Genomic DNA, 13,759 nt, shown 5'->3' with positions numbered 1-13,759 from the left:
TATTTTAACTATTGTCTTATCTCCTAAGTACAAATTAGCACCTACACTTAGCTTTTAATTTACAAGCTAAATAATTGATTCAAATTACAAGTTGCCCTGCTATAGATCTTATGGCTCTTAAGTCTTTAACTCTTCTAGTTTTCTCAAAACAAAAAATCACAATCTTATGTTGTTTCAGTTGAATATTTCAGTAAGGAACAGGAACTCTAAAATTGTAATGTCTGGCATGGAAGTGCCTCGTGTGTACCTTTTTTTTGACCGTTCAATAATCTATACTCAACAAACATCAAGTTGACATAAAAACAAAGTATAAGTTAGGAGTTTTGAAATTTTCTACTTCAAAATAATTAGAAAAACTAGTTAATATAGATAATTGGCAACTGTCTAAAATTGTAGGTGACATCCATGCCTAAGCTCAACCTGGCCAACAAGTAAATGCAAATACACCATTTCCTTTTTTACAAAACAACAACAGGATCTATGACTCAAAATAAAACTACAAATATATACTTAATTTATGACAACTAAGTTATATCAGTTTCTTTTCTTTTTCTTGTAATAGGGGCGATTAAATTTTATATATGAAGTAAATGAATTTTTTATTTTGTCAGAGAGATTGTAAATTGAACATTTAGCAATCGATTTTCATATTTATACTTAAGGGGAAGGAATAGAGAAATAGTGTAATAGTGTTTAAAAAATTCTCATTCAGATGGACATTTTACATCCTAGTATGATAACAACAAAAGTGGAAATCTTTTGAAGGTAAGAAACTAATTTGCTACAAAAATTGGTCAAATATCTATGTGAATCTTCTAATATCTTCAGAGAGCTACTTCAATTTAATCTAGAAGTGATGTCTGAGAAAACTTCTTCTCTGCAAGGAATAGTGAGACCACCCATTGGATGATCATATTCAAATTGTTCCTCACTTTGGCTCAGCAATTCTTGGAATGATTTTTGCTTCAAATACGATATAGGGATCACAAATCTCTTCATCTCCTCTCCTACGTATACAGCTAGATATCCCTTTGGAACACCCATAGATTTTGAAGATGATGCCCTTTTGTTGATACTAGGTAAACGAAAACCCATTGTTATTGTATATGTCGAAAAGAAAAGATTGGTGTACAATAGACAGACTTGTATATAGAAAAATCTCAAGTATTTGAACTTCAAATGAGTTGGAATGTGAATGATTTGTGTTGGTCTTAAAGGCTTGTAACCATGAATATATATAGACGAAAGGATACTTAACAAACCGTCGGCAACTATAATGATCAGTGAATGAGGGCCATAAGATTTGAGTCATGTTCAGACAAGAGCATATGAAACATCACATGGTGTTGTCTTTAGAATTTAGAGGACTTTCTCAATGATCAACATCAAATGTTGTGGTAGATAGATAATGCAAGTCGCATCTTGTTGAGCAAAGGCCATCATATAATTAATCAACTTGAAAGTATAAACACAAACATGGCTAAGAATCTGGACATCAACATTATCATAATGAAAAAACATGTCGAAGCATGTTTTCACTATTATGAAGTAATTAATGCACGAACAGATATGAGGCTGCTCTGTGTTTTATCTTGGTTTTCGGGTGTCAAACATTGATTACGTTTGAACCTTTTAAACCGGTGATATCTCATTTTTTCTTGGGAAGGGAAAAAGTAAGCAAAACCCTTGAGAATCGAGGTCCGGGAGTTGTTTTCGCTACGGGAAGGTGTTAGGCACCCATAACGACTATAGTATCCTATAGGAACCGTCTTTAATTTCTACGTGCGCGCTTTATTTTTAAATGCTATTTTGAAAGTATTATTTAAACCTAAGAGGTATTCTAAGTGAAGAATTGGAGGGAGAAGAATGTTTTTGGATTTTTATTTTATTTGAATTGAAGGAATTTTGTTCCTTGCCTACGTACCCGTTTAAGGGATCAAATCCACCGTAGTTCTCTTCCAAAAAATGTTTTTGTTTTTGTTGGTTGATTTTAAGTTTGAAAATGAATTTTGAAGAATAGAGATTGAGAGGCCTCAAGGGCATGAGAATTTAAGAAAAGGTGAGGTTTGATTAGTCATTTTGCAAAATATGGTCTAAGTATTATTAAGATTCATTAAGATTTTGATTAAGAAAAAGAAAAGGAAAATTCAATGGGATTTTGATCCCAAGGTTTATTTAAAAAAAAAGTTTGAGTGATATTGTTCATATTTTTTGGAAAATGATTTTTCTAAGTATAAAGCCTAAACATTCATCTAAACATACAATCCTAAACATACATCTAAACATGCATATTCTAACTATATACCTAAAGTGATGTGTGTGCATGTGTCGGTGCTTGTGTCGGTGTACATTATTAGAGTCCATTGTCCTTATTACATCATTGGCCTAGATACATTCTATGGTCTTGCAAGAATTTAAAGACATGAAAATAAAAAAAGAATTACAAAGCCCTATCTTTACATTCTATTTGCTTACAAGTGAAATATAGAAAGAGAGGGAAAAAAAAAAGAGGAAATATGCAAAGTGAATATGCAAGATGCTATGGAATATGAGACATGAAACAAAAGGAGTTAGTAGCACAAATGAAATAGAAACAACATACTAAAGGCATAGTAAAGTAAATGTAACTTGAAAATGAAGTAACAAGAGAAATTAACTAAAAGTGATGAAAGAGACTTAACATTTCTTTTAAAACCATTCTAAAGTATAGTTAAAGGCCTAAATCCTCATGATATTAAAGAAGTTTTAAGTGACTTGGTTCAAGAAAAAAACATGAGAACTAAGATCATTAACTATACCGAAGAATATAAAGATTGCAAGTTTTCCTTTATCCGCTTCAATTCACAAGTATGCTTCACATTATTTAACAAACCCAAAATTCACATAGACTAATTCAAAAAACAGTAGGTATACATCATATCTAAGAGTCAAATTCACTCCAAACATCTCATACTCAAGGCCCCAATTATGCATCAAAGTTTAAGAATAAAATCACATCACAATTTTCACAAAACATAACAAAAAATGCACAAATTAACAAAACATGAACACATATTTTTTGAAGCAAGTTTCCATATGTAAAAACAAATATCTAATGCCAATAATCGATCACAACAACTTCACAAAAAAAACTTTAGAAATTTTACCAAGATTTGAACGACAATTGACACAAAGCATCAATCAAGAACCAAAATATTTTTCACATGTTGTGATCAAGATTTGGCATGTAAAGTACGTCAAAAAATATCAAAAAAAAGCATAAGAAATTACTAGAATTTTTATGGAATTTTTACAAGAGTTTTTGAGTGAACAGGGGTGTAGAAAGTATTAGGCAAGTGCGTGAATAGCAAGAAAATCACAAGAAACCAAGTTCTGCATAAAAAGAGGCCCAAGCCCAAGGGGACAAGGATCTTGGGTAAGGCAGACGCTACAGGAACCATTGGATTGATCCAAATGGATCAACCCATGATCTAATGGTCGCAAGAAGGCAAGGAGCATGGTAGTGTGGTGGACTAGCGCGCATAGGATAAAAAGCAAAGTAGGTAGCATTTGAAAAGAGCTTCACGTGAATGATACAGCCACATTCAAGAAATCTTTCTCTCTCTTAAAACCAAACCCCACGTGAATGCTCTCTTCTCTCTCAAACTTTCCAAAAAAAACACCAAGAACCTATCATGATCTTCATCTTCCTCACCTACCTCGCCGGAAAACACATAGAGTTCGCCGGAATCTTCAAAGGTTCGCCGGAAAATTCATAACTCCGGCGACACCTCCGGATTCCGGCGAACTCCGATTTGAAAACTTTTTATACCAAAATATTCCTCTCTTCGTTCTTGTTTCAAATTCGCACTTAGATTTCGAAAAACAACACTCAATAATTCTAGATCTACGAAATCAATCACGAAAAATTTGCAATTCAAGAAGCTACGAGAGAAGACTTAAACGAGTATACCTCTGTCGATTTCGGAGAAGAAGAAGACGAGGAGGAAAGCTTCAAGCGGCGCTTCAGCAACTTGTTTTATTTCCTTCCCTTTCTCTGTTCCGGTATTTTTTCCGTGATTTTTCTTCTTCTGCGCGAACAGTGATTTCGCGTGAACAGTGACGCGTGAACAGTGAATTTACGTGAACAGTGACGCGTGAACAGTGAAACGTTGTTCTTCTGCACCGATTTGGAATTTGTGAGGATGAACGATGATTCGAACTTTGAGATGGATGATGATGATTGTTGTATGCCGAAAGTGATAATGAAGGTTTTGATTATGGAATTTTTGTATGGTGAAGATGATGATAGTTGTTGTTTATGGAGGTTGAAGTGATGAAGATTAATGAAGATGGTGGTGGTTTGTGGTGGTGGAAATTAGTTATGGAGTTTGTTAGGGTGGTTTTGGTGGTGGTTGTGGAGGATGAAAAAATGGCCACGTGAGAGAAAAGAAAAGAGGGAAAGAAAATGGATTTTTTATGATTTTTGTGTGGAATTGTTTGGAAAAAATGATTGGTAATGAAAAATTGACCAAGACTTTGACTTATATAGGGGATGAAAGGAATGCTTGGACCAATGAGGAAATGCCACATGGACTTGGACTCTAACAAACTCTTAAGAACCAATAACATTTGGACACATGGCACTTGGACTCTAACAAACTTAAAAGGGATTAAAACGTAAATAACAAAAGTGCGCGGACTAAAATGAAAATTAAAACTAAAATTGAATTGAAAAAGTAAATTGAAAATTAACGTAAAATGAGACGACTAAAAACAACAAAACACATTAAAACGAATCAGAAATATTATGTGAAATGACCAAAACGCCCCTAGGGACTAAAACGACTAAAAACAACTCAAATGCAATTTTAAAATGATTTTTTTAACAAGGGATTAACGCAAGAGCTTATCCAAACAAATTAAAAGACTCAGAGACAAATTTTAGAATTTAAACAGGGTTTTAACACATGAAAAGACTAAAATGCCCCTAGGGGCAAAACTGACTCAAAATGACTTCAAATGCAATTTTTGGAAAGGGTTTTGACATGAGATTGAAACAAGGACTTATACAAACCAACTTAAAAGACTCAAACAATTTTCAAGGATTAAAATGAGTTAAATGCAGGAAATGACTAAAATACCCTTTTACATGAATTTTGCAAATAACATTGAAATAAAATGCAGAGAAAGATGCAATTGATCAGAGACATATCAAATGACTTATAATGCAAGAAAAGAAGAATTGAACAAGTATTTTTAGGTCCAAAATTAGGGTATAACAGCTGCCCCTATTTAAGTTTCTTTGTCCGGAGGGTCAAGAGACGAAGTCTTTGAGTTGACGGGACGAAGATACTTAAATATTAACGTTTGCACTGCTTTTGGACATAAAAATACGTTTTCAGATTTTCAAAAAACATGAATGCCATGCAACATTTCATTTATGAATGCAAGACAATCGAACCGGAATCTACGGGCTGTGTCACACCACCAAGGGATTTATAGACATCAAGGTAGAAAGAACGGGCAACAAAATAGACAGGTACAAGCTGTTCTTTGGATCGAACTTGCCACTTGACCGAGAGATACAAACAAGAGACGGGTACAAGCTGTTCTTTGGATCGAACTTGCCACTTGACCGAGAGATACAAACAAGAGACGGGTACAAGCTGTTCTTTGGATCGAACTTGCCACTTGACCGAGGAAATACAAACAAGAAATGGATACAAGCTGTTCTTTGGATCGAACTTGCCACTTGATCGGAGATATAGACAAAAGGGTAGATACCAACTGTTCTTTGGATCGAACTTGCCGCTGGATCATCACCACATCATGTAGGTAGGTGCAAACTGTTCTTTGGATCGAACTTGCCGTTTGACCGATAACAAAACATAAGCAAAGGGTACAAACTGTTCTTTGGATCGAACTTGCCGTTTGACCGGAAACATAGACATATAAGCAGGTACAAGTGGTTCTTCTTTTTGGATTGAACCTTGCACTTGACCAGTAACAAGATACAAATTGAAAGTCTGGTTTAACAAGATACCAATTGAGGGTAAATTGTTATTGACTTGATTTGAAAATAGACATGACCATTTTTGTTGGCCCAAAAGTAAATTGACATTGATTTGAATTGATTTGAAAGTTGAATTTGACACTGACATTGGCATTGGCATTGACACTGGATATTGACATAGACATTGACATTGACATTGACATTGACATTGGCATTTGACATTGACATTGACATTGGTATTGACATTAACATTGACATTGACATTGACATTTAACATTAACATTGACATTGACATTAACATTGGCATTGACATTGACATTGACATTGGCTTGGCAATTGAAATTGACATTGACATTTGACATTGACATTGACATTGGCATTTGACATTAACATTTGACATTAACATTGACATTGACATTGACATTGACATTTGACATTAACATTGACATTGACATTAACATTGGCATTGACATTGACATTGACATTGGCTTGGCAATTGAAATTGACATTGACATTTGACATTGACATTTGATATTGACATTGACATTGACATTGGCATTGGATATTTGTCATTGACATTTGACATTGACATTTGACATTGACATTTGACATTTGCATTTGACATTGACATTGGATATTGACATTTGACATTGACATTTGACATTTGACATTTGACATTTGCATTTGACATTGACATTGGATATTGACATTTGACATTTGACATTGACATTGACATTGACATTGACATTGAATATTGACATTGACATTGACATTGAGACTGCTTCGAATTTGACATTTGAAATTGAAATTGAAATTGGCATTGAATTTGACAGTTGACAGTTGGATATGCAACATGTATGTATGGTATAGCAAGATTATTGGATGTATGAGCACACAAAATGCATGATTATGCATGTATGAATGCTTGAAATGCATTATTGACTTGTAATTTGACAGAGAAAGTTTCACAGAGGTAGACAAAACACTGGAAGATTGGGCACGTAGTGGCTCGTGCTGCAACATATTCATAGGGGGAAAACCTCTTTGGAGAGACCGTCGTTGAGACGTATCGAAACCATGGCTGAGGGCAGTAAAACTTGTAGAGGAGATAGCCTTGGAAAGTTCCCTGGATATAGGTCGCCGTTGCTAGGTGTGTCAGTGCTGGGTAAACATTGGGTGTTCGCATCTGTGGTCAATGCTTTTCAACATTCTTTCATTTTTCATTTTCAAACCCCACTTTTGCCTGAACCGCCCTTTCGGGTTTTCAATTCACCGGGGAATAAATTCTTTTCATTGCCCCATTTTTGCCTGATTTGCCTTCACAGGTTGTCAATCAGCGGGGTGCTCATTTTTGCCTAAGCCGCCCTTTCGGGTTTTCAACTTAGCGAGCTTTTGATTTTCATTTTTTCAATTTTTTCATTTTTCATTCTGTTTTTTCATTCTTGCCATTGACCACAGATCATCCTGGGGAGTAACCTGCTTGTAACATGTATTGAAATAGACATTGACACTCATTCATTCATGCATGTTCCATTGGAATGTACCCTGTTGCTCAGGTTTGCTTTCAAAATAGACAGAAAAAGATTTTTCAATTTTTCAAAAATGTTTGTCTCAGACATTAACATTATCAAAATAGAAAGGAAATACTTTGTATATAGCATTGAAAGTAGAAAGGAAAATAGAGTTTCAAACAATAGCACAGGCTCAAATTGATGTAGAAGAGTGAGAGTCAGCCGAAGGCGTAACTTCACAGATTTACAAAGCTTGGAAAATGGTAATTTTATTGGTTGGTGATACATTGAACACGATGACCGCTACATTTCATAGAAATTTTGAATTCACAGGTACAGAAGCCTCTGATGAAGACGATCGTTGACAGTTGCAGATGCCCCAAGGGGTGATGGTAATTTGCCAGATATAGTTACTTGTCTTTTATCAACCTCATTTTTGCATGAACCGCCCTTTCGGGTTTTCGGCTCATCGAGGCGCTCATTCTTGCCTGAGTTGCGTACAATCTCAGCGAGCTCTTTCATATTCATTTTTTTTTTGTCCCTAACTTTTGCCTGGATCGCCCTTTCGGGTTTTCGATCCACCGGGAAGCGCATTTTTGCCTAGGCCGCCCTTTCGGGTTTTCGACCTACCACGCTGTTCTTTTCTTTCTAGACAAAGTATTTCTTGACTATATCGGCATTAACAGGATTTGGGAGTTCAACACCATCCATGTGTGTAAGAATCAGAGCACCACCAGAGAAGGCCTTCTTGACAACATAAGGACCTTCATAGTTAGGTGTCCACTTGCCCCTTGGGTCGGGTTGCTGACTTATCCTTCTTTTTAATACAAGTTCGCCTTCCTTGAATTCTCGAGGTCGGACTTTCTTGTCAAAAGCATTCTTCATTCGCACTTGATACAACTGTCCATGAGCCATAGCATCCATACGTTTCTCTTCAATCAGGTTCAATTGGTCGTACCGACTTTGACACCATTCAGCCTCAATTAACTTTGCTTCCATGATTACTCGAAGAGATGGAATCTCCACTTCCAGAGGGAGAACTGCTTCCATACCATATACCAAAGAGAAAGGGGTTGCCCCGGTTGAACTGCGCACTGTAGTACGGTAACCATGCAAGGCAAAAGGTAGCATTTCATGCCAGTCTTTATAAGTAGTGACCATCTTCTGAACAATCTTCTTGATGTTCTTGTTAGCGGCCTCAACTGCACCATTCATCTGAGGTCTATAAGGAGAAGAGTTGTGATGTTCAATCTTGAATTCTTCACATAAAGCTTGCATCATGCTATTGTTCAGATTGGAACCATTGTCAGTGATGATCTTGTTGGGAACACCATATCGACAGATGATGTTATTCTTGATAAACTTGACAACCACTTGCTTGGTCACATTTGCATAGGAGGCAGCTTCAACCCACTTGGTGAAATAATCAATTGCCACTAGAATGAAACGATGTCCATTGGAAGCCTTTGGTTCGATTCTTCCGATCATGTCAATGCCCCACATAGAGAAAGGCCATGGGGAAGATATAACATTGAGGGCATGTGGAGGCACATGAATCTTGTCAGCATAAATTTGACATTTGTGGCATCTTTTGGCATGTTTGTGGCAATCACGTTCCATAGTTATCCAGTAATAGCCGGCTCTTAACAGTTTCCTTGACATAGTGTGACCCGAAGCGTGGGTCCCAAGAGTACCGTCATGTACATCATGCATCAATTTCTCAGCTTCTTGCTTGTCAACACATCTCAACAAGACCATGTCATAGTTCCTCTTGTATAGGATTTCTCCGTCCAGAAGGAATTTACTAGCCCATCTTCTCAAAGTCTTCTTATCCCTGTTGGAAGCATCAGGTGGATATTCATGATTCTGCAAGAATTGTTTGATGTTGTAATACCAAGGCTTTTTATCATTTACATCTTCATTAGCTTGATCTGGCATATTTTCAATGGTAAACACATGAGCGGGTCTATCAAGACGTTGCACTTTGATTACAGGCACATCATTCCAGTGATTGACACGAAACATGGAAGACAAAGTAGCAAGAGCGTCGGCCATCTGATTTTCATCCCGGGGGATGTGGTGCAGCTCAACCTTGGTAAAGTATGTCACCAGACGTCTTGCATAGTCACGGTATGGGATCAGCTTCTCATGATGAGTCTCCCATTCACCCTTTATCTGATTAATAACAAGTGCAGAATCTCCATAGATGTCAAGGTGTTTAATTCTCAGATCAAGGGCTTCTTCAATGCCCAAGCTGCACGCTTCATACTCAGCTATGTTGTTGGTGCATTCAAAAGTTATTCGAGCGGTGAAAGGAATATGGTGCCCTTGTGGAGTTACAATGATGGCTCCAATTCCTTTACCATAAGCATTAACAGCACCATCAAACACCAATCCCCACTTGCTATTGGGATCCGGCCCTTCATTGATCAGTGGCTCTTCACAGTCTTTTGCCTTCAGATACATAACTTCTTCATCAGGGAAATCAAACTTAATTGGCTGGTAATCATCAAGAGGCTGACAAGCAAGATGCTCAGCAAGGACACTTCCTTTGATTGCTTTCTGAGCTTTGTACACAATATCATATTCAGACAACAACATTTGCCAACGTGCAATTTTCCCAGTAACAGCAGGCTTTTCAAAGATATACTTGATTGGATCCATTCGGGATATCAACCAGGTTGTATGATTCACCATATAATGACGCAGACGTTTGGCGGCCCATGCTAAAGCGCAACAAGTCTTTTCAAGCATTGTATACCGAGTCTCACAATCGGTGAACTTCTTGCTCAGATAGTAGATGGCATGCTCTTTCTTACCAGTCTCATCTTGCTGACCGAGAACACAGCCCACTGAATCATCTAACACTGACAGATACATAATCAAAGGCCTTCCTTCCACTGGCGGGACAAGGATAGGTGGCTCCAACAGGTATTCTTTAATGCTATCAAAAGCTTCCTGACATTCATCATTCCATACAACAGGCTGATTCTTTCTGAGCAATTTGAAAATTGGTCCACAGGTAGTAGTCATGTGAGATATGAATCTTGAAATGTAATTCAGACGTCCGAGGAAACCTCTGACTTGCTTCTCAGTTTGAGGGGCCGGCATCTCTCTGATGGCTCGGACTTTGTCAGGATCAACTTCAATTCCTCTTTGACTGACAATGAAGCCTAGCAACTTTCCAGATCTTACGCCAAATGTGCATTTGTTAGGATTCAATCGCAGCTTGTATTTTCTCAATCTTTCAAACATCTTTTTCAGATACACAACATGCTGCTCTTCATCACTTGACTTCACAATCATATCGTCAACATATACTTCAATCTCTTTATGAATCATATCATGAAACAGAGTGGTCATACCCCTTTGATAGGTAGCACCAGCATTTATCAAGCCAAACGGCATCACTTTATAACAGAACGTTCCCCATGGAGTGATGAAGGATGTCTTTTCTCTATCTTCAGGTGACATTCGTATCTGATTATAACCAGAGAAACCGTCCATAAAGGAGAACACTTTGGATTGAGCAGTACTGTCAACAAGCACATCAATATGAGGCAATGGGAAGTTATCTTTCGGACTGGCTTTATTCAAATCTTTGTAATCAACACACATTCGAACTTTCCCATCTTTCTTTGGTACTGGTACGATGTTGGCAATCCACTCGGGGTATTCAGCTGTCATGAGGAAACCCGCATCAATTTGCTTCTGCACCTCAGCCTTGATCTTAAGAGCCATGTCTGGACGAGACCTTCTCAATTTCTGTTTGACAGGAGGACATTCAGGTCTTGTCGGTATCCGATGTTCCACAATCTTGGGATCTAGACCCGGCATATCTTCATAGGACCATGCAAAGACATCTGGATAATCATGGAGAAGCTGAGTAATCTTCTTTTTCACTTCTGGCTCGAGTGCAGCACCAATCTTGATCTCTCGCTTGTTTTCTTCAGTACCCAGGTTGATGAGCTCAATCTCTTCCTGGTGAGGCTGAATGGCTCTTCTTTCTTGCTCAAGTAGTCGAGTGATCTCATACGGTATCTCTTCATCATCATCCTCATCTTCAGCTTCATATACAGGGAATTCAAAATTTGGAGGAACCATAGGGTCACTGTGTTCAACGGGTTTATTATGGTTCAATCTGCATAATATGATTGGGATGATTTTAGAAAAATGTTTTTTATGCAGATTTTTGAAATTAATAAGAAAATACAGATGTTTTGGTTTTTTCTGGCATTACCATTATTTCCAAGAAAAAGGCACTAAAAAAGGAAAGCAAAGAGTCGTGAGAAAGACGACAACTTTTATTGATAACGGCAATGCCGAAACAAACAGCCCTTACAATGATATCACTTTCGCCTTGGGCAGAGCGAAAGGATTGTTATTTTGAAAACAGAAAAACATGAGCAACACGACACATTACATGGAATCATGCATGATCAAGGGAACATCAATGGCTTCCCAATTTCTCACAGTGCCTCCTGGTATAACAAATGTAGGCACATGGCTTCTTTCAGCAGCATCTTCGGCAATAGCATTGATGAACCCAGCACTGTAGAAAGCTCCAGTTGAAACACCAGAGGTTGGAGAGAATCCAAGGCCCTCTTTACGCTTGTTTTCCAAGATCTGAATCACTTTGCCCCAGCCAGCAGCTTGCCCTGCTTGGACAGCCTTCTGGGCATCCTTTAATGAAGCCATGCTAGCACCAGCCCTTCGGGGTTCTGCACCCTCAACGGTCAAACCTTGAAACGACGTCCCTTCAGCGGACCCTGCTTCAACACAAGAGAAAGATGATACTTGGCTAACCAGAAATGCCTCTTCACCATGTACAGTGACAATCTTACCGTTCCTCATGAACTTGAGCTTCTGATGCAAAGTAGAAGTTACTGCACCAGCGTCATGAATCCACGGTCTTCCGAGGAGACAGCTGTAAGAAGCATTGAAGTCCATGACCTGGAAAGTAATCTGAAATGTCTCGGGACCAATGGTAATTGGCAAGTCTACTTCCCCAAGAACATCTTTGCGAGATCCGTCGAAAGCCTTAACCAAATAGCTGCTTCCCCTCAGAGAGATTCCATGATGACTCAACTGTCTTAGTGTAGATTCAGGCATTACATTCAAGGATGATCCAGTGTCCACCAGTACATTGGATATCATGTCAGACTTGCAGTGTACTGAGATATGCAGAGCCAAGTTGTGGTATTTCCCTGCTTCGGGGAGTTCATCGTCGCCAAACCCCAAGTTGTTGCAGGCAGTAATATTACTCACTATCCCATCAAACTGATTCACAGAGACTTCGTGATCAACATAAGCTTGCTCAAGTATCTTCATCAACACCTTTCTGTGAGCCTCTGGGCTCATGAGCAGAGACAGGATGGATATCTTTGACGGGGTCTGCAGCAGCTGGTCAACAATTTTATAATCGCTCTTCTTGATGAGCCTCAAAATCTCGTCCAGATGAGACTCTTCAATGGGCTGGCCCGAGGGGCTGGCATTCTCTTCCTCAAGGTTAGCCATGTTTCTTCTCTTGTACAATCTTGTCTGATGAACTCTATCTGGTTGGTGAATCTTGCGAGCACGAGCCACTTTTCAGACTGCGGCAGAAGAACCAGGAGACAATGAGCACGGGAAGCCATTTGCATATGATGCATGATATGCGAATGCAAAAAGACTCTTTTTTTTGTCAGAAGACTTGTCAAAGTGGTTGTGAACATCACGGAGAAACACGGTTTTATTTGAAGATCTTAAGCAAAACTAGAAGTTTAGTTGAGATGGTATCACTTGGTGTTCACATCCGTGATGTTCAAAAAGATGACTTGTCTAAGTCCTCCGATAAATGCATGGAAAAAAGTTTATGCATGTATGCATGAATGCATGATTATGTTCAAGTTCGGAGAAAACATGGTGGGTTAAAGTTCAAAGTCGAGGAGTCATGGGTGGACACGGCGTCCGGTGAATCTAGGGCTTTAGGATAATAGTAACCGGGTTCTAAAAAGGTTCCCAAGTTGCAACCTCTCCGACGTATATCATGGTGTCACGAGACAACACTCGCTCCGTGATTATCCGTGGAAGGTCTAACTTGAGTGTAGTATCGCGTGACGACTAAAACTCGAGACAACACTCGGTTTAGCCTCCGCACTACATCCTAGAAAATGGCCATGGATGGGTTCGGTTATCTACGGTTCATAGCGTCATAGAACAATTAGGAGTAAAGTGCCTAAACGCGACAACACGCGCCGACAACATCACCCCC

General features: G+C 38.4%; 1 protein-coding gene across 1 annotated transcript; it reads right to left on the bottom strand.

Moving 5' to 3' along the window:
* Window positions 1-679: 679 nt before the first annotated feature.
* On the bottom strand, window positions 680-3,109 carry LOC146931204 (auxin-induced protein 15A-like). Its single transcript, XM_085702696.1, has one exon. The coding sequence runs from the start codon at window positions 1,093-1,095 to the stop codon at window positions 838-840; it is 258 nt and encodes an 85-aa protein (XP_085558822.1). The 5' UTR covers window positions 1,096-3,109; the 3' UTR covers window positions 680-837.
* Window positions 3,110-13,759: the final 10,650 nt, after the last annotated feature.

This window comes from Medicago sativa, chromosome 4 (assembly GCF_051527215.1).
Source record: "Medicago sativa cultivar Bolivia chromosome 4, Bolivia_mono, whole genome shotgun sequence".
Classification (NCBI taxonomy): domain Eukaryota; kingdom Viridiplantae; phylum Streptophyta; class Magnoliopsida; order Fabales; family Fabaceae; genus Medicago; species Medicago sativa.
The sequence above is the reverse complement of the archived record's forward strand: the minus strand, read 5'-3'. Positions and strand labels throughout refer to the sequence as shown.